This window comes from Trichoplax adhaerens, genomic scaffold (assembly GCF_000150275.1).
Source record: "Trichoplax adhaerens TRIADscaffold_21 genomic scaffold, whole genome shotgun sequence".
Taxonomy (NCBI): Eukaryota; Metazoa; Placozoa; class Uniplacotomia; order Trichoplacea; family Trichoplacidae; genus Trichoplax; species Trichoplax adhaerens.
Window position 1 is genome coordinate 366,446 of NW_002060962.1, and position 22,067 is coordinate 388,512.

The 22,067-nt window shown below is 34.6% G+C and overlaps 6 protein-coding genes across 6 annotated transcripts; 2 read left to right on the forward strand and 4 right to left on the reverse strand.

The window, feature by feature from the left end:
- Positions 1–1,387: 1,387 nt before the first annotated feature.
- Positions 1,388–3,015, forward strand: TRIADDRAFT_32098 (expressed hypothetical protein; the record flags this gene model as incomplete). Its single annotated transcript, XM_002117020.1, has 6 exons — positions 1,388–1,507; positions 2,074–2,173; positions 2,273–2,396; positions 2,551–2,605; positions 2,684–2,807; positions 2,906–3,015. The coding sequence occupies 6 exons, from the start codon at positions 1,388–1,390 to the stop codon at positions 3,013–3,015; spliced, it is 633 nt and encodes a 210-aa protein (XP_002117056.1).
- Positions 3,016–3,328: 313 nt separating this feature from the next.
- On the reverse strand, positions 3,329–5,089 carry TRIADDRAFT_61101 (uncharacterized protein; the record flags this gene model as incomplete). The annotated part of the gene is made up of 2 exons (XM_002117092.1): positions 3,329–3,368; positions 3,987–5,089. The coding sequence occupies 2 exons, from the start codon at positions 5,087–5,089 to the stop codon at positions 3,329–3,331; spliced, it is 1,143 nt and encodes a 380-aa protein (XP_002117128.1).
- A 2,267-nt stretch (positions 5,090–7,356) lies between these two features.
- On the reverse strand, positions 7,357–8,182 carry TRIADDRAFT_8175 (uncharacterized protein; the record flags this gene model as incomplete). Its single annotated transcript, XM_002117093.1, has 5 exons — positions 7,357–7,467; positions 7,601–7,681; positions 7,832–7,894; positions 7,973–8,003; positions 8,100–8,182. Coding segments are annotated over 5 exons (369 nt in total), but the record flags the coding sequence as incomplete, so codon positions are not given.
- Positions 8,183–11,504: 3,322 nt separating this feature from the next.
- Positions 11,505–12,560, forward strand: TRIADDRAFT_61103 (uncharacterized protein; the record flags this gene model as incomplete). The annotated part of the gene is made up of 3 exons (XM_002117021.1): positions 11,505–11,625; positions 12,017–12,107; positions 12,392–12,560. The coding sequence occupies 3 exons, from the start codon at positions 11,505–11,507 to the stop codon at positions 12,558–12,560; spliced, it is 381 nt and encodes a 126-aa protein (XP_002117057.1).
- A 1,565-nt stretch (positions 12,561–14,125) lies between these two features.
- Positions 14,126–16,124, reverse strand: TRIADDRAFT_61104 (uncharacterized protein; the record flags this gene model as incomplete). The annotated part of the gene is made up of 2 exons (XM_002117094.1): positions 14,126–14,537; positions 14,635–16,124. The coding sequence occupies 2 exons, from the start codon at positions 16,122–16,124 to the stop codon at positions 14,126–14,128; spliced, it is 1,902 nt and encodes a 633-aa protein (XP_002117130.1).
- A 4,799-nt stretch (positions 16,125–20,923) lies between these two features.
- Positions 20,924–21,895, reverse strand: TRIADDRAFT_32037 (uncharacterized protein; the record flags this gene model as incomplete). Its single annotated transcript, XM_002117095.1, has 1 exon — positions 20,924–21,895. The coding sequence occupies one exon, from the start codon at positions 21,893–21,895 to the stop codon at positions 20,924–20,926; it is 972 nt and encodes a 323-aa protein (XP_002117131.1).
- Between the last annotated feature and the right edge of the window lie 172 nt (positions 21,896–22,067).

The following is a 22,067-nucleotide window of genomic DNA, read 5'->3' on the forward strand; positions in this document are numbered from 1 at the left end:
TACAGTTAACTAGCGAAAATGATGTCGTTAACAAAGCCCTCGTTTTTAGTGTCAGCCTACTACCGATTCTTTACCAAGTATGACATCCTTTTTGCAAGACTGCCAAACCGGACTCAGTGTAGTAGTACGATGCAATACTAGTACAGTATAGTAGGCTTTGATCATAATTATAAATCAGTTATATATACATGTATATACTGTACATTATTATGGGTATCAAAGGTCTCGTCCTTTTATATAAATTTCACCATCAAACGGTCGAAAAAATGATCTACTTCCTGACTTCGTAAAAGATTCTATGACACTTTACTGTACATCATGGAGGTAAATAATAAAAAAAAAAAAAAAACCCTAACCCTTTTACCTCAGTACTGTACTGTACTGTACAGTACGATAGTTACAGTACTGTACTGTATGTTACGGACTGTGAGTGTGACTGAGTAGCATACTGTACTATACTGTCATAACGAGAAGTCCGCACGTCCGCACATCTGTCGTAATAATGAAGCATAGAGCGCATGACAGTATTGCTCATGCTCACTGACAAAGCTGGAGCGAAAGGCTTGATCGTTCTTTCTTGTCGCTACCTGTGGTCCAGCAAGATGGGTATGTAGCCGACTCCTCTCCATGCTTTTATATTGCTCTAATATCACATCCATCGGTTACTTTTTCAGACATTTACATAACTTTTATGCTCGCTGTAGTCACTTTGAATCATCTTTTCTACTTAGTTTAATTTTTCCAACAGTCTTTTTGTAAATTTTTTCCGTTTTATTGATTAGCATTTGGTAAGAGTGTGCTCTTCGTTGCTATACTACCATTTCACTGAAACTATCCTGTACAATTATATGAATCACCCAGGACATGCTTTTTTGTACAATTTGCTATGGCTATGAACAACATGCTCATAGTAATAATCGCGGAAGAGGGATTAGAGATACGTTCAGTTGACTACTCATGATCGTTTTTAGCAAGTAGCTCATTCTCCATCATATTACAGTAAAGTGGCCTTATTCCCGTAATGATTCGTATAGAGTACAGGATTAGTTGGCGATACGACTAGTCGAGATTGGATTAGCTCGCTAGTTCGTAGTATATGGAGACTTGGATGTCTATCTCTCTTGCGGTCGAACTTTGCCACTACAGTACTGCATAATTGACAGTAGTTGCAGTTTCTTTAAACAGGATGCACGTTGATCATATATTTTGATGATAGTAAATGATGGTGTCCGATATGATGGATAAGTTTGACCTTGTGCATGTCTTAGTAATATTGAGTAAAGAGCAAATCTATTTCTGCAGACTTGAGTGTTTTAGCAATCCTTTACACGCCAATTTAATGTCATATTCAAATACTGATGACGATAGGGTTATTAATTTTTATTGTATGATTAACGCAGGTATTTCTCGTGACTCTTGGCATAAAAGGCGAAGTACCAGTGGGCGAAAAGCCCCTCTTCGTAAGAAGAGAAAGTTCGAATTAGGCCGACAGCCTGCTATGACGAAGGTTTGTCGATCTGTTATTTAATTATCAACTCTTGATAAAAGCAAATAATAATCGATAGAACTACTCTGGTATTAAATTATCCTTCGTAGTATTGGGCATAAAATTTCTACTATATACTTAACCGTAACTCCCTACGATTTACGACGCTAGTTGGCTAGAGTATTTTTTAGCATGCCTTGACTATGCTATTTTTTAGCTCCCTGCGGTTGCAGTGTAAAAATATCATGCATATTGGCCTTATTAGCAGAAGCAATCGACGCAGTACTAATTCTGAAATGATAAAATACTGGTATTTTACCTTACAATTTAAATAGTTGAAAATAATAAATGCTACTTAATTTTTACGTGAAGTGAAGTGTTACACCAAATTGTTAGAATCAAGGGTAGGGAATACTGTAGAAAGTAATTTGATTGAGGTATCTATCTCTCGCAAGGCGTAATTTTTAGAGTATTTTCATGCTTCACGGATCACTTGTCGTTATTATAAGTTTCAGTCTTGATTGTGCTTTTTTTTTACAAAGCTATTTCGTCCTTTTTAATTGTCATACTACTTTTATTCTTATTAGATGGGAGCTAAGCGTATTCATACCGTACGAACTCGCGGTGGAAATTACAAATACCGCGCTCTACGTTTAGAAACTGGAAATTATTCATGGGCTTCGGAAGGTAAGTACTTACTAAAAGGACAGTCTTATTTAAATTCCTTGTCTTTTACTGAGCATAGAAAGACCAGTATATCTGACAAGATTGAAATTGTTAATGTAGCCATCAGCCGCAAAAGCCGTATATTAGATGTTGTCTACAATGCTAGCAACAACGAACTTGTTCGTACAAAGACTTTGGTTAAGAATTGCATTGTTCAAATCGACGCTACTCCTTTTAAGCAATGGTATTTATTAATGCTTACTTACGTACTATGTCATATATTTTATCCTAGATAATAAGTAGGCTGTCAATAGAGTGAATTTTAACTCGTCTAAGATAATAATGATGCGCCCTACAAGATAATTTCAAGTACTAACTACCTTTATTCGACTTAACAGGTATGAGAGCCACTACAATATCCCTATCGTACGTAAAAAGTCGAAACAACAGCAGGTATTACTACGATGCTACTTCAATTTGTATACGCGTACATGTAACATTTAAGAACCCGCCATTCATATGCCTATGTAGACTACGGAAGAAACTGAAGAGATAAGACGATCTAAGAGGGTAGAAAAGAAATTGGAAGCCAGAAAACGTTTTGCCAAGATCGCCTCTGCCTTAGAAGAACAATTCGGTACAGGACGTATTTATGGTAAGACATGTAGTACGATCAAATTATGAAATAATGTACACAAGTTAATACTGCCATTACTTGATAACATAACATTAATCCAATACAACCTATTGTAGCATGTGTTGCGTCCAGACCTGGCCAGTGCGGTCGTTGCGATGGTTATATACTGGAAGGAAAAGAATTGGAATTCTATTTAAAGAAAATCAGATCGAAGAAAACAAAGTAAAATGTAGAACGTTTCTGTTCTTTCATTCTGGTAGATCTTTGTGTATATTTTACAAGTGGAATGTTGGAAATAAAATACTATTGAAATAAAGCTGTTATGTTTGATTTCGATCTCCTACATTTGACGATGCGAGAAATCAACCCTGTGATAATTCGCTTTGCTAAGAAATCGCCTATGCAGCTTAGTTCTGCCTCAAGCTTTAGATTTTGCTGGAGCAATGTTATAATACAGAAGCTAGATAAAGTTCCAATTTATTGAGGCTGTACTAATCCTATTAGAATGGTTTTACGCATTCTAAATTGTACAATCGAAATTACTGGTGCATGACACAAAAAACAATTAAATTATGCGCTCTACATTCATAACAGGATAATTAATATACTTCTTAGTTATTATATGAAGTTTAAGATTGCAAGTGCAATCTTTCAGTGTCGTAATCACAAACCTTACTATTAATTGATCATTTAATCTCGAACTATGGCAATCAAGCATCTACTGCACTATGTGCACAGGTTTCATGAGTAACTGCCTTTTCGCTATGACTTTATAGCGAGCCATAATCGATTGTGTGTATTAGCAGTAATCATTTTGCATGGATAATACCAATGTTTACAAGAAATCGTCCTTATTTAGCGACACAAATCGCACAGAATAAGTATAAAATTGAATTTGCAGAGCAATAAGTTCGAGATATGTTAAGGTGTTTCACTAACAATTTCCAATTACTGTAGCAATGTATTAACTGACGATCATCTACCTTATTTTGAATATTATCTATTGGTACGAGCATTTTAGCAGCCTGAAACTGAATTATTTCACTTCGGTAATCGTATTCATGAAAGCATAATTGCCAATTCAGAAATATTAACGTACATGAAAGAGCCTTTCAAACTCTGAATTAATTGCTAGATTCAGAAATGTTACAAGTAACTACTTTATGCCTGCCATATTTTCGCCAGTTAAAAGCATACCGCACAATTGTAAAAATTCCGAAGTAAAGAGAGCGAATATGATTAACTGTTAAAGATCGGATAAGAGCTAACTGCTCTTTAACTGTCAACACTGGAATAGATGTTGAATTTATATTATTTCGAATGTTGGCTATAATGTCGAATAGCAGACCAAGTAATTTTTTTACACGCAACGCTTCTAAAACAAATACAATACCGCGAAAGGAATGGATACCCAAATTCAGTAAATATTTTAGTAATCGCCACAAATTACTTAAAGCGTCGGTTGTCTCTTCATCAATTAGAATCGTAAACAATAACTGCTCAATAAAGTCGTAAATTGAGATCCATGGAAAGGCAGAAGTAAACAATATACACACCGGTTTAAAGCATTTAAGCCAATAGTGGGTAAATCTCAACAGGGTCTGGTCCACGAAGGAAATGAAATAATCAAAGTAATGGCCCATAGCAATAACTAAAGGTTGTAATGAAACTTTAATAAAAGAGACATTCTTATATAATTGCCATGTCGCCCAAACTACCGAGAAAAGTGTATAGAGTACTACAATAAACTGTAGAAATTGACGAAATCTTTTACTGTAGAGAGCAATAGGGATATAGATGATCCAGTGAGGTAAACCTTGTTGAACTATTCCAAGATTAACAACTCTCTTTTCTTGGATGAAGTCAATTTGCGTATTTTGACTATTAAAAATCAGATCACTGGAATAACGATCACTTTTGGCATCAACATCTTTATCTTTGAATAACTTCTGTTTGGATTGTTGATGTTTCTCAGCTCGATAAATATTTTTACCAGGTAGTGAGTGATCGCTTATGCTGTTAACGTCTTCAAAGATATTAGAAAAGCGATGCATACTGTGCAGAGACTCATCATTATTACAACGGCAGATTTGATGGTACTTTTCTTCCCGGAAGCGAATGAACTGACTTAAAGAATCTCGCAACGTACCACAGTATTGAACATCTAACCTAGCAATAATAACGTCGGTCGATAAATAATTCCGGCGAGAGCTACATTGGCCTGCGATAATAGAATTAAAAATAAATGGAGTCGATTTATGAAACTCGGCGATTAATATCAAGTCTAACGAATCCAACATTTTTTCCTTGAAATTGGAATCCAATTTCAAGTCGATAATTACCTACTGTATATTGTAGTGGATTAATAATCGCTAGTCGTATCGACTGCAAGACCAGAACAAGTTTTGCAGGCCGTAGAAATAGGCAAGGAATTAGCTATAGTAACAGATAGGAGAGCGTTGGCTTGAAACGACACTTACTAATAATTTGCTACTGAATCCAGTACTAGTGTTATACGGAAATACTTATATATCTTCAAAGTAGGGTAGTAGGTGTGCAGATAATTAAGAATCATTATTACGATTAGGTTGAGGCATTTATCCACCATTATGCTCATCACAAGAATTTATGTTTTATTTGTCTAATAAAAGAGAGTAGATCGGTATAACATCGACATATTACGATTCAAGAATGCAAAATCATTGCTATCAATATACGACATAATCATCAAGTGAAAGTGTTAGAATTCAAAAGAATATTAAACAGCTTTGAAAATGGAAGGAAACCGTAATGATAACCCTAACTTTTTATTTACATATTATTTTCACTAAAAATTGTAGTACTGTACCAGTTTACAAATAGCTGGACTTTTATCCTAGATTTGCTATAGTAGGTATGTAATCTAAGGCGATAATATACTATCAAACAAGACTAAGGTTCCGGAGGAGGTGGCGGAGGTGGTGGTGGTGCCTGTTGCTATAGAGTAAGTACAGTAAATTCACACATCAGAAGTTTCAACATGTCAGTTTAATGACAAATAATAGTTGTAATAATCTTTTACCCATGGAGCGGTACCAGGAGGTGGAGGAGCAGTGACATTTTTTGAGTCAAATCCAGGCGCTGCAGCACCAGGTTGAAGCCAAGGCGCACCACCTGGATTAGGAACATTGGCTAGAATTAAATTAAAAGAGTAACTTCTAAGTATTTAATTAAAGTTATAATTGTCCAATAACTACGATTTATAGAGGTATGGTATTATTAAATTTAGAAACAGTGATGATAAAATTCAATGCGGTTGTAGCAAAAACTTAAAAAGATTTCATCTAATCTTCATAAATCAGCATCTGAACCTTGTTGCCAAGGAGCTGATGGTACAGCCGATGGATTTGTGTCCGAAGCAGCTAAACCAGGAGGAGGGGGGTTACCGCTTGGTACTGAAGAGAATAATGTACCGTATATTATTTTCATTTGATAAAGACAATAAATAAGTAAACGATTATGTAGCAAATGTTGATCTACCTGATGGACCATGTGGTAGAGGTTGTTGCATTGGTGGATATCCCCAAGGTTGATAACCACCCCACGTAGGTTGAGGCATCATCGGATATCCATACGGAGGGAAAGCACCAAAACCGGGAGGACCAGGGGCCTAAGAAAAAGGTTGTAGTTATGATTATATTAGAGAAAATATTCTTAAAATGGATAATATCGTGTCATATTAATATGTCTATATTATGAGAAAGAATTGTACCATAGGCATATTTGTCATAGGCATCCCTGAAGCTGGAGGCATTGGATGAGGACCACCACTAATAGGTACAGATGTCGGAGCAGGAGCAGGAGCAGGAACAGGAGCAGGAGCAGGAGCAGGAGCTGGAGGTGCAGGAACTGCTGTGGTAGAAGTAGTAGTTGCAATAGTAGCAGTTGTGATTACGGTATTAAGATTAGTAGCAGGAGTAGATGTCGCTGCACTAGTAGTATCTGGTTTCTTAGTAATTTCTTCAGGGGCAGAGCCTTCACCCAGTTCGGCCATCAATGATAGGTACTGTGATAATCAATTACCATCAAGTTACGCCTTTCTTTAGTGGTTAAGTTGGATATCATTGCAAGTAAACTAATAACTACCAAATCGAGAGTATCACTACTTCAACAGATGGCCAATGTAACTATAATAATCGAGTACGTTACTAAACTTAAAGGTACCCATACCTCATTATCCATTTTTTCTCTATCGATAACAGGTTCTACTGGCTCGTTACCACCTTCTTCGTTACTTCTAATTAAACCAGTAAGGAAGTGTAACATATCTAGAATATCGTGTAATATATTCTTTATAGAATAATAAAACATATTTATTTCTTACTTTTGTTTACAATCAGTTGCTACATGGCCAATACCACCGCATATGGTACATGCGATAGTACTTGTAAGATTTCGCTGCTCTGGGCATTCCCAGTAACGATGCCCAGTGGCTCCACAATTTCGACATCTATGTTGAATCATAAATAGAGTCAGGGATAATCAAACAATAAGTTTAGCTTGTAAGAAGTTATGCATACCTATTCAAATCTTCTTCTCTCAGTGTGCCATTTAATTGAGCTAGTTCACGAAGTTGCATACGTTTTAGATCATTTTGTCCTTCCGGAGAATCGATACCGCACTGAATTATTTCATGTATCTGTAGTTAGATAATAAAATTTAGTTACAATGATAGTAGTGATTCTAGTAGTATATCTCCCAATCAGAAGTATGGTCAAAAATTTCGCAGACATATTGACGTAAAATATGTATCACTACTGGTTCATGACTACCTTGTTAACGGCAATCTTAACACCGTCAGCGGTTGAGCCAGTAATCAGTGCATGTAAAGCTTCATCTTCACCAGAATTCGGCTACAACAATAAATAAGTAGCATAAGTACATAATATCTAATTTATTCTCTAACGATTACTGAATCATAATAAAGCCTCTAAAACTTGTTTGTCTTAACCAAGTGCATGTTAAGTCATTGCATCATACTGTAACAGTCTTGATTGCCTTACATATAATTGTGCTTTTCCTTCCTTTGTTGAGCCTTTTCCTCGTATCATTATCTTAGAGTTGCTCTAAAACAAATAAAGAAAATAGAAAACATTAAGCAGAAAGTAAGTCGTATAATTAGGCATATGTGGTGGTAATATTACTTCTTTTTCTATTCTCTTCAAGGTGTTTCCACTATGAAAAAGTAATATTGAATACATGATTAGTCCAAACAATAAAAGATTGACAACCTCAGCAAAGTCATTAATTTAATAGTCTTATTAAAGTTACCGAGGTCCAATAAGTAGTCCGATAAAGTTAATAGTAGGATAGTCATCCTGTGGGATCATCACCTTATCTTGGACCTTAATAGCCGGCGGCCTGAATGAATGATGTGAATCAGTTAATAAAATGAGGTCAAAATTTTGTACTTGAATCATATTGTATTGAAATCAATAAAATGTGTCATTACTAAAATAGATTTATACCGATAATCTACAGGAGGTTTATAATTTGAATTCAAGGCCGATAATTCTTGTATGGCACTATGCCTTTCTTCTTCGAGTTTCTTCCTTACACGAAATTCTCTGGTATTTAATCTTTTACCATCATTACTATAAAGTGGTTCCGGCGACGGGGAACTGTTTATTCAATGAAGATTTTTCAATTGATTATAACAATTGATGCATTTCGTATTTCATAATAAAAAGGGATAAATAAGCGTTTAATTCTATTACCGATCTTCTGGGTTTTCCGGAATACCTAAATCGCCAGTTCTTAACATTTTCGTAACTTCTTCTATCCTATATTGTACTATAAGCATGTCGTAATAAGATAAGTATTTACGTCGTGGGTAAATATCCATGTCTAATCTGAATAAACTGAAGGTATATCCAGCAAGCCATATTCTGATGTGTACTACCTTGTATTGTAGTATTACTTTTCACATTAATACTCGATTACGAAAGCAAAAACTAGCATGCCCTTTATGGAGTAACATTATGTATGCATCTATATGCTACATTCATTGACGTAGAGGAGCAGTAAAACACTTCTAAAGTTCTAGACGTCCTCGATAATATGTATCAAGGCACAATTAAACGAGATATGGGAGTAGGGTAGACATAATGTAGTAAGAATCATTATTACAGATGTCCATTAATACCGTCACCAAAATTTATGAATGAACTTAGAGATCATTCATACGCAAGCTGTATGCGTAAATGTAGGTTAACTTAGATAATGATGACTTTAGAATTAACAATGGTGTCAGACATTCGCAGACATTACACCAGCTGCAAATTCCCTTCAAATAATTTTAATGATAGCCATTATGTAGAAGTCTACCAACATGATCCTAAGTTATAGATGAGTACTAACTAAATAGAATGGTAAAGTTTTCAATCTGGAAATTCATCCATTACAATTTCACTTAGAATGTATTGGAAAGAGTAGTAAAAGAGCGTATGCAATTTCATTTGAACAACTCGAGCACTCTATTCTATCTACTCTTTTAATTTCAACGCTTTATTATGCAGCACGGTATGGCATATCATGGCAGTGAAGTGAATTATTACTAGGATATTTGCTAGAACAACAACTAATCCGTAACTGGTCTTTCTACTTTGAGAGGGCATGAATAGAATGATATCATAACAAAGTAGTTGCACTTGTAGAATGAGGTAGATAGGCCTATCGTATTGTACGGGTTGGAGTAAGTTGTAGAGAAATTTGGACAGATACTCACACAAGTATTGCTTTTTCTGATCCTCTGTAGCATTTGTCGGGATGACTGTGGGCATGCCTGGTAGAATACTTTTCGATTCTTCGGAAGCCCAACGACTTCTACGTTTTCTTTTTCTTTGAGCGTCTCCAGTTCCTAATATTATAATAATAGAAAAGAGATGATTTCAAGATGGGGCCCACTCGTTATAGTACAGTATAGTGTGATCCATCTGAAGCTATAGCATTGTCAATGATCTCAATCAAGTTACTGTACAATTTGGCAAACATTACAACTATTTGTGCCTGCAATGGATTGGAGCATAGATCAACAATTTCAATGAAAGAATCATTTCTTGACTGTGTATCAAGTATCGCCTAGAGTCGATAGCTATACAAGGGACTACAAGACTGGTGTCGTCTCCACTGTACATACCATCATCTGCTGAACGCTTGTATTGGATATCGTCGTTATTATTACCGTTGCTACCTTGGATAACAGCGCTCATTTTCTTAACTTCTTCAATGTGTGTAAGGCGTCTCAATAGAACTCTAGTTCTGCTACTTGCAGGACGATAAATAGAGACAGGAATCGATGTCGATTCTGTCAAGAAATTAAACTACTTGACCAGTGAGAAAGAGAAGGAAACCTTTCTTTCACTTTGCACTTCACTCTTTTGAACACATGAAGTTGGAAGTAGAGTCGCGCGTGCAGTCAGGCGCGCAGTCCGTCACACAGGCCTTTTTCCACTGACGTCCAACTAGACTCACCACGGCCAGTCTGTCATTATACAGTACTATATAGTTGCTACCATGTTGCAGCAGCACCATGGTCGCCACCAGACCTACAGTACTGTACTGTAGGGACCAAAAAGAAAGAACGCAGAGTGCACAGTACGTACTGTACAGTAAAGTGTACAGAATTTCACCTTAAAATGACGAAAACTTGTACTGTACAGTCCAGTACAGTACTGTACACTGACTTCTTGCTACCAGCTGAAACGCTTAACAGTGTATGACATACAGACTGACAGAGGGGACTCTACTTCGACTGACTTCCAAGTAGACTTACCACGGTCACATTGTATTATACTATATAGTTGCGTCAGGTCTAGTTGCTACCATGGTTAGCACCAGCACCATGGTCGCCACCAGACCTAGGGACCAAAAAAGAAAGAACGCACAGTGTACAGTACGTACATGTACTGTAATATACAGTATGACATACTGTACTGTATACAGACTGACGTCGAAGTAGTGTCACCACTGTCAGTCTGTAATTTTATTGTACTATACAGTACAGTATTGTTGCTACCATTTGTGTGCCATGGTAGCTCACCAGGCCTAGGGACCAAAAAGAGAAGAACGCACAGTGCACAGTACGTACAGTACACTGTAGTGTACAGTACTGTACTGTACTGTACAGTACAGAGAAAATTTCACCCCCAAATAATTAAAACGTGTACTGTACTGTACTGTTTACACGGACTTCTTGCTACCACTTGAAACGCATTACAGTGTACTGTTCTGAGTGTATTCGTTCTTTTCTCGAGTTGGAAATCGGAGGGGGAAGGGAGGGAATTTTCTCTTCGAGTACTGTAGTCTCTGGTAATAGGAGGGTTAGGGTTAGGGTCAGTAGAACTTAGTACACAGTAGTCATTAAGCCTACAGTGTACAGTTCGAAACTGAAGTACTGTACGTACTGTACAGTGATATCATTGGCTATGGAGATGACTACAGTGCAAAGTCTTTCTTTACAGTGTACAGTACGCATAGTACTGTAAAATTGGCAGTAACTGGACTGTGTCCACTACTACAGTACAGTACTGTACGGTATGGTCCCTACTGTACACTGTACACTGTACAGTATACCCGTACAGTACTGGACTGCACTGTCACCAACTTGTCACCCAGTTGAGCACAGATTCGTGATACGGTAGTGGAAGTGGGAGAGCAGCGGAAAGAGATTGCAAAATGCCTTTAAAACCGACTGATGATAGTGAAGATCGAAGTTTAAGACATGTTGAAGAAAATGTACTAATTCCTCAGATAATAAGAAAGCGTGCTGCTAAGCTATGCAACGTCCAAGCTCAAAGTACGTAAGTTAGGACGAGCATGATGAAGTCAATGGATGCAAGGGTTGGTTGCACGTCTTTTACTCAGCTTGCAAGATCATGCTTAGTCGTATTCGTTATTATCATATCGCCACTGCCTTGTTATAAACTCTATTTTACAGTTATGATCAACGGATTAATAAGCAAGCGAGACTAAAGGACGTTGCAATACACGCGTATTCGTTATTTCTTATAATAAACAGTTTCGCAGACTTGTATACGAGTAAGCTAGGTAGTCTTCACAACATTGATTGTAATATCCTACATCAAACATTCACTCAGCAATAGACCAATATGTGTCATAGCTACAGATGGGCCCTTATTCTAGCCATCAACTCATATGCTTCTATTATGTTCATGGATATTTTGTAGAATTTTTCGATTGCTGTAAGGGCAGAACTGTTTCAGCAGCATGGGCTTGCCGAGCTGAAGTGAAGATGATGAACGACTGTTTAGCCAAGTAGTAAGTACATTATATTCCACTATCTCCTATTGATGCTACTACTTCTAGGAGATAAAGTTGCTGTTCATTTTCACCTTCCGTCCTAGGAAATCAACATATTACTCTTAGTAATTCATAATCTGATACATTGTACTAAAAAATAGGTCATGGTAATTCTTGGTGTATAAATGATTATTAAGTCATTATTTCACAAACATCTCAAAATGTAGAGATCTTCTTGCTAACATATAAACTGCCACTGTTGTGTAAGCTAATTTAGCTGGTATTTGATCAATTTATGATAGCTACACAGATCCAGCTTTCTTCGAGGAGTGTAAAGAAAGTTATCTAGCAGAAAGAGCGCACTTTCGAAAGACAGGAGTTAATCCAAACAGAGTTAACAGGAGACGTGGTCGGACAAGTAGCTTTGAATCTCCCGAACAAGAAAATACAGAACAGCTTAGTTCTCAATAATATACCTACCAATGCGCAATTTTAGCCTTTGGAACAACGCGTAGTTAATGTATCATATCAGTGTTTGTGCTTCATATGTAATATCAGTTTAACCGTAATGCCTAGCATATCTTAGGAAATTATAAGAATAATTAATGACAGACACCGCTATTTCACATAGCAATACGCGATGTACTAAAATTAAAAAATCATTGGCTAATTTATGGATCGAATACATTTTTCTGACGTACAGCATCAAAGCTTCAGTTTACTTATCAATGAAAATTTCCACCACAAATGACTTCATATTCATGTTGCGTTATGCGCTATCAATTGTGTTATTTCAGGTAATCCTCACTGAATTTATAACTATCAATAGAACATAAAATTGCTTTGACGTATCTGTGTGAGATAAATAATGCTATCGTCTGCAACACTATCGGTATATCTAAAGTATGCGTAATTATAGAAAATTATTCCAACTCCTACAAATCCTGTACTCGCCAGTTGCGAGTACCATGATATTTCAATAAACCACAAATTTCCACAATGTTGAATCTATTGTGTTAGTTTTGAGGCGATGCACCGGTAGCATAGGAAGTTATAACCTATCAATTAGAATTACATTTTGGACTATGTTAGCACTCATAGCAGTTGTATAATTATTTTATTTATAAATCTGTTCCATACGTATCCCAATAAATTTTGCTACCATCGTAATTGCAGAAGAATTGCATATCATAATCACAAGCAGTGATTACGATCATATCAGAATGGATCTAAAATAAGAACATTTGCTGGATAGAATGCCATTTGCAATCTACCTTTTTGAAATGCGATCCGTATTCACAGTGATCAAAAATACTGTAATAATGTGTATGCAAGACATGACAAATATGCCAACTTACTGTGAAAGCCTGATCTGTGATAATAAGTTTTTACTACTACAATATGAAATGCGTGCAACGATCGCTCCTATTTGAGAGGATAGCATTTTACCAACTTATGTTTATTTAGAAAAGTCTTTAGTACTTATACTGAATAATAAAAGTACACTGAGCTTAAAATTAAAATTATAAAGGAATTTTTAGTTCTTTATAATACTAAAATCATAACTAATTATCTTATAAAAATTAATGAAACAAATATTAATTTCATTATATCTATCTGTCTACCGTAATATAGATTTACTATTGGCTTAGTTACGACCCAACTTACGAGCGTTGAATACTACTTGAAATGCTATTTCTTCATATTTTCATAACATAATGTGCTAGAAACATTAATATATGCAGTAACTTAAATGATTAAGATAGTTTACTTCAGCTTTTAATATTTTTAGTTAGCCAAGCTTTCATATTAAGCAGCAATGGCAGTTCATCTACTCAAACCGTTAAGTTTCTTGTAAATTGTAATATACTAAAATTGACGTAATACGTCTGATAGTTAAGAAACTGAAAAATATTACTTAGACAGATATGGACATTATGACCGAACAATAATTATGTCAAATAATTCTTATCGCAAATTAATACTTGACAATATTAAAAGCGTCTGGATATTGAATGTACTTATAAAATTTGCATTTAAAATTTAGTTATGGTCTGACTTTTACGACGAGATAACATAACAGCAAGTATAACTGTTGTCAACATGAAGACACCACACAATACGCTCAATGCAACAGTAGCGATAAATAAACGTTGTGAGATAACTTGAGATAAGGCAGTCTCAGATGAGATCGTATTCTGCTCAGTCGAAATAAATGAAGCAGTAATCGGCCTGTTTGTGGAGTCATTTGTAGGGTAATTTGTAGGTTTACTTGTAGAGCATGGGCGTGAATTTGCTGCAAGAGTAGGCAGGTATTTGTTCCAAAATTCCAATGCAGCTGGTTTGTAATCATTGCCAGCAGTCGTGGAATTGGAAATCATGATGTATCCTTTCTTGATCAAGTCATACTGTGGCCATTGTGGCGAAGTTAATAGATCATTAGGGTTTCTAAATATTTAAAAGAAAAATAAGAAAAAATTTAATAAATCGTACTTAATGAATTCAATTGCTATATCAAACCTAAGGGATTATCGATATAGCTCACCCTGTCTTGATGAAATTTGCCCACATACGCATGACTTTCTTGCTAACAGTTTGATCAATCCCAACAAATTTTTCCGGATACGAACTAGGTGGATTAATAGGATATCCAAACACATAAGAAATTTCTGAAGCGTGAGTAGCACCGTAATATTCTGGAAAGTAGATGGAATTAGCTGGACGTCGATTAAAAACATAAAAATAAGTCGGCAATCCTTGCTTAACATATTGATTTGCGCATCGTATAGTTGGCGCTAAAAATACAGCATCAGTATTAGCTATACCCATCTGTTCTCGGTTAGCTATTGGTGAGGTAATATTATGCCAATCGCTGTATTTATATATAATAGCATTAACTGCATTTTGACCAAAGCTTCCATAAGATGCTTGGGCTAGTTGTTTAAAAGTATTTCGGTCTATGCCATGTGGTAATCCGTTAAAACTATTGAAGGAAAGCGTTCCATCATCTTTAGTTATACCTGTTAAAACTTTTATCTTCTTATTAAACGAGTTATTATTCAATAAGGTAACCGGATTATCTGGCAGTAATACCATATCGACAACTGGTTTAAAGGCAAAAAAGCTCGCTTTTAAGAGTATTAATTGAGCATTGAGTAACTGTTCAGTTGATAATTCCTTAATACATGTAGAACTAAGCTGGGTGGAACTTCGACTACAATTCGTTACTTGCGCTAACAGATTAAACTGTGCTTGAACTTGCAATAGCGTATAGCTTCCAATATCTAATAGTAATGGACCACTTTGTATGATTACTGCACGATAATATGGAAAGCTACTGGGCATGATAGTATGGTAAGCCACAGAGAATGCGCCAGCAGAATTACCAGCAATCGTTACTCTTTTTGGATCGCCACCAAATCGTTGAATATTTTTAGCTACCCATTTTAGAGCTAATTGCTGATCCAAGAGACCATTATTAGCCGCAAATTCTCGTTGCGTTCCACTTTCACCACTTGACATAAATCCAAAAATGCCTAACCTGTAATTTAATGTTACAACAACAATATTCTCCGAAGCGGCTAGAGTTTGGCCTTGCCACCATGCCCCAGAACCTACAATTAATCGACCACCATGAATCCAGACCAGGACAGAGAGATTGCCATCAACACTAGGCTCTGGCGTAAACACATTTAAATATAGGCAGTCTTCATTAATTTGAGATGATGAATCTTGTTGATCTAGCCAAGATATAGGTGTCTTTTGCGGGCAAGATGCTGAATATTGGCTAGCATTTTTAACACCAGTCCAATTCATACGCAATTCGTTTGGTGGTTGAAATCGCCTTTCATTAATAGGGGGCATAGCATAAGGTATGCCCCGATATATATAAATATCTTGTCCATATAAATTTACCATTGTTCCAATAACTTGTCCACGATCGGTGTTAACAACGATATTACTTAAAGTAAAATTCGGCCAAAATAATACCAAAAAGAATGAAAAAATAAAATAATGGATAGCAAAAAGTCTCATATTGGAATCTCTAATAGTAAGAAAGTTAAAGTTTAAAACTCAAATGATATTTATAGACACTTAAAAGATTTTATTAATTAGCTAATAAACTTTATCGAATTGTTTACCAATAAGATTCTTATTTCTACAAAGAAATCCTTATAGATGATGGCGACAAGAGAGCCCTAGATTAGCTAAATGCCTAACATGATATTAAAGGTTGATGCGTTAAGCTACATGAAATGTTACAGTAGTGAGCTACATAGACGTATTGGTAGTTGTATAGTGTCATTAAAGTTCTCAATTTTAGCTTACTTAATTTCAGACTGGTTGATTATTTAAAACAATGACGCAATTAATTTATGATAATTTTTGTTCATTTACGTATTTATACGTTCTAGTGCTTAAAATTAAAACGGATGAAACGTGACATATTGGTAACTTATTGAATCATAAAACAACTTATGTATAATGTCTACAAAACTTAACCATAGTCTAGTGTAGGAAGCTTAGCTTAGGAAAACTATCTTATTGCATGAAACATAAAATTTATTTATGCAGAAGTAACAATGTAATATTGATATGTTGTAAGTCTAAATCTTATTGTTTTTGTCATTTTCTACGCCGGATTTCATTCTCAAGGCTAAATGTTCATAGTCAGTAGAAATATACAGTTTTGTCTGAAACAAATTCGCCAGAACGATGAAGCGCTTTAGCTAGAACCTACTCTGGTCTATTTTTACTTGTCTACTTCCTTAGCTGTTTGAGGCATTCTCAGCAAGCGATCGATTATGAATCATTGATCTCACTTATCTTCATTCCTTTAATCTGAGTTTTATTTGGCATTATTATATTAAAATTTGATCGTATAATTGCAAGCATCAATTATATGATTATTGCTACCAACGATTGATAGAATATGAGAAAATGACTTACAAGCAATCAAATCCTATGGAAATCTTAATTTTCAATTAGAAATGAAAACGATAAGGCTATACATGTCATTTTTTTTTTAAATCTATCTGCATTCGTATACGCATAACTTTGGTATGTCGAGAATAATATTTCTGGGTAACTCAACCAGTTAAATTATATTTACTAGTTTGAATCACGGAAACATATACATTACCACTATTGGCTCTATCGTTATTGCAACTACATTAATCTCTTCCAGCTATACTAATTAATTATTAAGGTAGGTATCTTTAAACAAAAATAATATGGTATCAATTTAGCAAACTCGAAAATTTTATAGTAGCAACATTAATGATTAATTAAAAACACTTCCCGATTATTATGAATTGTTCATCCTGAAAAGTTAATATGGCTATTTAAAATGTACTCTCAATAATATACTTACAATTTTGGAAAATTAGAAAACAACTGATTGCAATAGTAAGAGCGATATACTGTGGCTGGATGATACTATTGTACTATTTTCTAATAGATCGGTAAAAGTTCAAAAATCACGAGATCGCTTTACTAATAATCTCAATCGTCAAATCGTTTCACGCGATTTGTTGATTCTAGCTTCATTAATTGTATAACTACTATTATTGTCTATTATCCAGCTCAATGTAAAATCAATTAAAATTTACGCAGAATTTAATGAATAAAAACAATGAAGGTAGGGGTATTTTTAATTACCGGTAATTTAATACTTATGGGATGACATCGTTAAAGATAGAATAATTATGATAAGAGACAATTAGGTTAGATGTCTAAGACTTATCGAAATAATGTAACTAACGATGATAAATTAAAATACTAAAGGGATACTTGGCGAAGTCGGCAACATGATCAGCTATTGTTCGATCGATTTATGCAAATCAAGGTGAGTAATGGAATGTAAAGTTGAAACATAAAGGTTAGATTAATTAATAGCTCGGTCCTAAAGATAGAAGGTTCACATAAATGATAAGTAAACATGTTATCATTGATATTAGCACCTACCCATACTTGACTGCATCAGACCATAGAGCAAAATTTAATAATTTGTATGTACATCTTACTATATATGTTATATATAATTACACCGTTTGATCCATAATTACAATGTTAAGTTTATGAAAATATTAATTTCGAATGTAACCCATCCTAGTTGGATAGATAACATTATTTAAAACAATATACCGGTAGAAGCAGAGAAGTAGATTTTAGCATTATTACATTTTATCGCGTAGATTAAAATAAATTTTCTAGTTACATATAATTAATTATTTGGATAATTAATATTAATATTAACTTCATAATTAGTGATACATAAAACGTCAAATATTTTGCTTTTCTTAAAAGATCAGCAGAATAATATAAAGCAAAATGAGTTACAAAACTAGAATTTAGAAAATTTTCTAAGCATTCTAACATACTGTACCGGCGGATTAAGTGATCTATAAGGATTATATCATCCTGTTGATAAATTGTTGTATTGCGAATTAGGAATATTATTACACGAGAATGCAATGATATTTGAAGATTCCACATCCTTAATTAACCATATATGCCCTAACTTTTCTCGCCAACTATCAGTTACCTGCACATAAGCTTATCAAGTGTTACATGTAATGACAAATACTAAAATAATAATAGGAAACTTTTAGCGATGTCCCGCTATTTATGCTGTTTGGGTCATCCAGTCCTTAATGTAGACTGCAACTAAAGAGGATATCAATATCAAATTTATTTAGACTACTGATAGAGATAGTGCAATTAAATTAATCAGTTCGAGTTAACTAATCAGCCTAGATTAAGGCATTAATCATAAATATTATTGTGCTATATTAATCTTCTTAAGTTATATAAACTTTACTCATTAATTCTTTCTTCATTCTGTGCTATCATCATTTTTTAATATTTTTGAGTAGGCAATATTATAATAATTGCTATAATTCTAGTACTATAGCAAGAAATTAATAGAATAAATTTCATTACTTAAGATTATTTTCGTTAAGACTTAAATTACTGAGAATATATCGACTGCGAGATTACTGTTATATTTTTACGCTAGTAAATGTAGAGTTTACTAATTTTTTGCGTCAATTACTTGAAATAAATAAGCAAAACTGAGATTTGCATTAAAACTATTATCTCTAATAAAAAGTTTTAGTGTTTATCTGACAAGGATATATTCTGTAATGAATTAAAAGCTGGCTAACAGTAAATTATCATGGTAGCTATTATTTAGTTTACCAATAAAGTATTGATATGCAGGATAAATACAAATATTAAGTATAATTATGACCGGATCTTCCGTGGAGTTTTAATTTGCGTAATGTCAATTGGTAATAATAAATCAAACATCAATTATTGCACACTCAATGGTAAATTAATTCGTTTCTGTTATTAGTCGCTATAAAGCTAATCATCTCAATCATTGCTTTGAATTTAAACCACAAAATATTTCTGATTTCTCTTGAATCAACTGTCCTGCTGGCCCTGAATTGATGGATGCATATAATTCTGATGAAAAGGCCAGAGAATAAGCTGCTTTCATTTTTAACATCAAATTTTAAAGGAAACAATTAAGTTACAGCGATAAAACGTATTAAACTATCTATTTATCTCCTGTTATTCAATAATATCATAATTTTATGTATCGCAGATTTGGCTAGTAGGACATTAAAAGCTGATTAATTCTTAATTAAACAGGATGAGGGTGACTCCTCTTGGAATTATTTATTAGTTATATAACGAGAAGTCAATAGATTGCGCAGGTAGTTTATATGATTCTCTTTTAGCTAATTGATCATGCACGCATTACATATTCCGAGATTATAAATTTGTCATAAATATCAATTTTGGCCTTTAATTAAGTTTAATGTCATGGTAGTTGGAAATACACGTTGATGAAATATCTTAATTAGCTGCAGCACAAATGAAAATATCACATTTGAGTGGCATGGATCTGCGCTACCATTCAGTAATGCTTCTAGTAGAGAAAAGAATTCAAGAAATAGTACATAGATCGGATTATTGCCAATGATATGTTAACGACTGTTGATACCGTATAGAGCTTATAGCTATAAGTACGCGCTGAGTTCTATTATAGAATAATCAAAATTATTAAAATGCAGTTTCCTCGTATCATAATATTGAAGCACTATAGCAGTCATTACGGAAGGATTTAAACTAGTAACGAGATCATTAATAAATCACTCATTCAATTTGCACCACAACATCATAGGACTTCAATGCCCAGATAATTTTCGGTATATAGGTTTATCGATGTCATTAACCTAGCATTGTCCATTCTATAATTGCACTTTTTTTCATACCTACAGATCTACTTTTAGCCGCCTAAACTACTGTTATACTGTAGAATTGGTCTAAGGTATATTTATTGTTAAAAAAATACAATGTTTTGTATCATATCGAATATCATGGAATATAGATCTCCGTTCATCTCTGTGAAACTGCTTTATAAACGGTGCGGTTTCAATTTCATTGCACAATATATAAATCTAAATTTGTAATGAGAAAAAAATTGAACTATTCCAAATACTAACACTACTTCAGGTTTGTTCTTCCCGACATTTACCAACCTACACTACGACAACACCAACAGTCTCTCTTTTAGACAAAGCTGAACCCAAACTTTATTAAAAGTCAGTCAGTTTATAGTAAATCGATATAAACATAAATTATCAGTATTAAAACTTGTAAAACGTGATAGATAAAAAATTAATATTAATAATTATAATTACTAATGCATTGCTAGATAAGACTAGATATTTTATCTTATGGAAACTTCTGGTATGATTCGATAGCTATGTAAAAGTTACTCCTTAATACCATTATTTATGAGAGTTATATAAAATTTTTCATTTTAGACCTGTTAACTCTTCACTGATATCCCAGAGTTTGTTCCCTGCTTCCTCATCGAGAGCGTGATCTTGTAATTTTTTAATCTGACAGTCCACAAAGTACTGTCCAGTAATTCTTTCAACTTCCTCTGAAACAGCAAGGTGTATCGTCGTTTGGGCACCTTCATAACTTGATTTGAAAAATATAAATGCAATGGGGTAAATGACCAGCCTGGCCCAAAAATACTTTAAAATATTTACACCTCGCCATATTTCAGTTCTAACAGCTCCAGGATGTAAAGCGTTTACCGTAACATGGGTGTCCTTTAATTTTTTGGCCAGTGAACGTGTAAATAATATGTTAGCTAATTTGCTTTGAGAATAGACATTAAAATTGTTAAAATTTTTCTCGTTTTGGATATCATCAAAATTGATTGATTTTACAAAAGCATAGACCGAAGAGGCAACATTAACAATCCTACTTGAAGCGCTTTCCTTAATTTTAGGGAGTAAAAGGTTGGTGAGTAGGAAATGACCAAAATGGTTGACACCCATGATCATTTCCAGCCCATCCTCAGTCAATTTTCTATCGCAAGCTAGTCCAGCGTTATTAACCAATATATCAACGCTTTTTTCATTGGTTATAATCTCCTGAGTAAACTTGCGAATGGATTTAAATGAGGCTAGATTAAGATGCATATAGATAACGTTGTTGTTACCAGTAGCGCGGCGAATATCTTCCATGGCAGCTTCACCTCGGGATTGATCTCTGCAGGCTAAAATAACGCGACCACCACGTCGAGCAAAATCTTGAGCAGCTTCTCTCCCAATACCACAATTGGCACCAGTGACAATGACAACTTTGCCTTCCAGGCTGGCTCGGCTACGACATACTCCACCAGCGTAATACCTTTTAACGACATATAAACCCGTAGCAAGTGATACTGCAACAGCAGTCCAAATTTGATGGCCAGACAACGATATCTCCATGATGACTACGTTAACAATTATGATACACAGTTTCTGCTGACGTTCAGTGATTATATAATTAATTGCTTATTGAAAGCCAGTAAGTTGTGTGCAAGCCAGGACGATGTCAACTCAATAAAATGATGATTGTTCCACAATGACTGCAGATACATATAGACAAGACTACACCTGA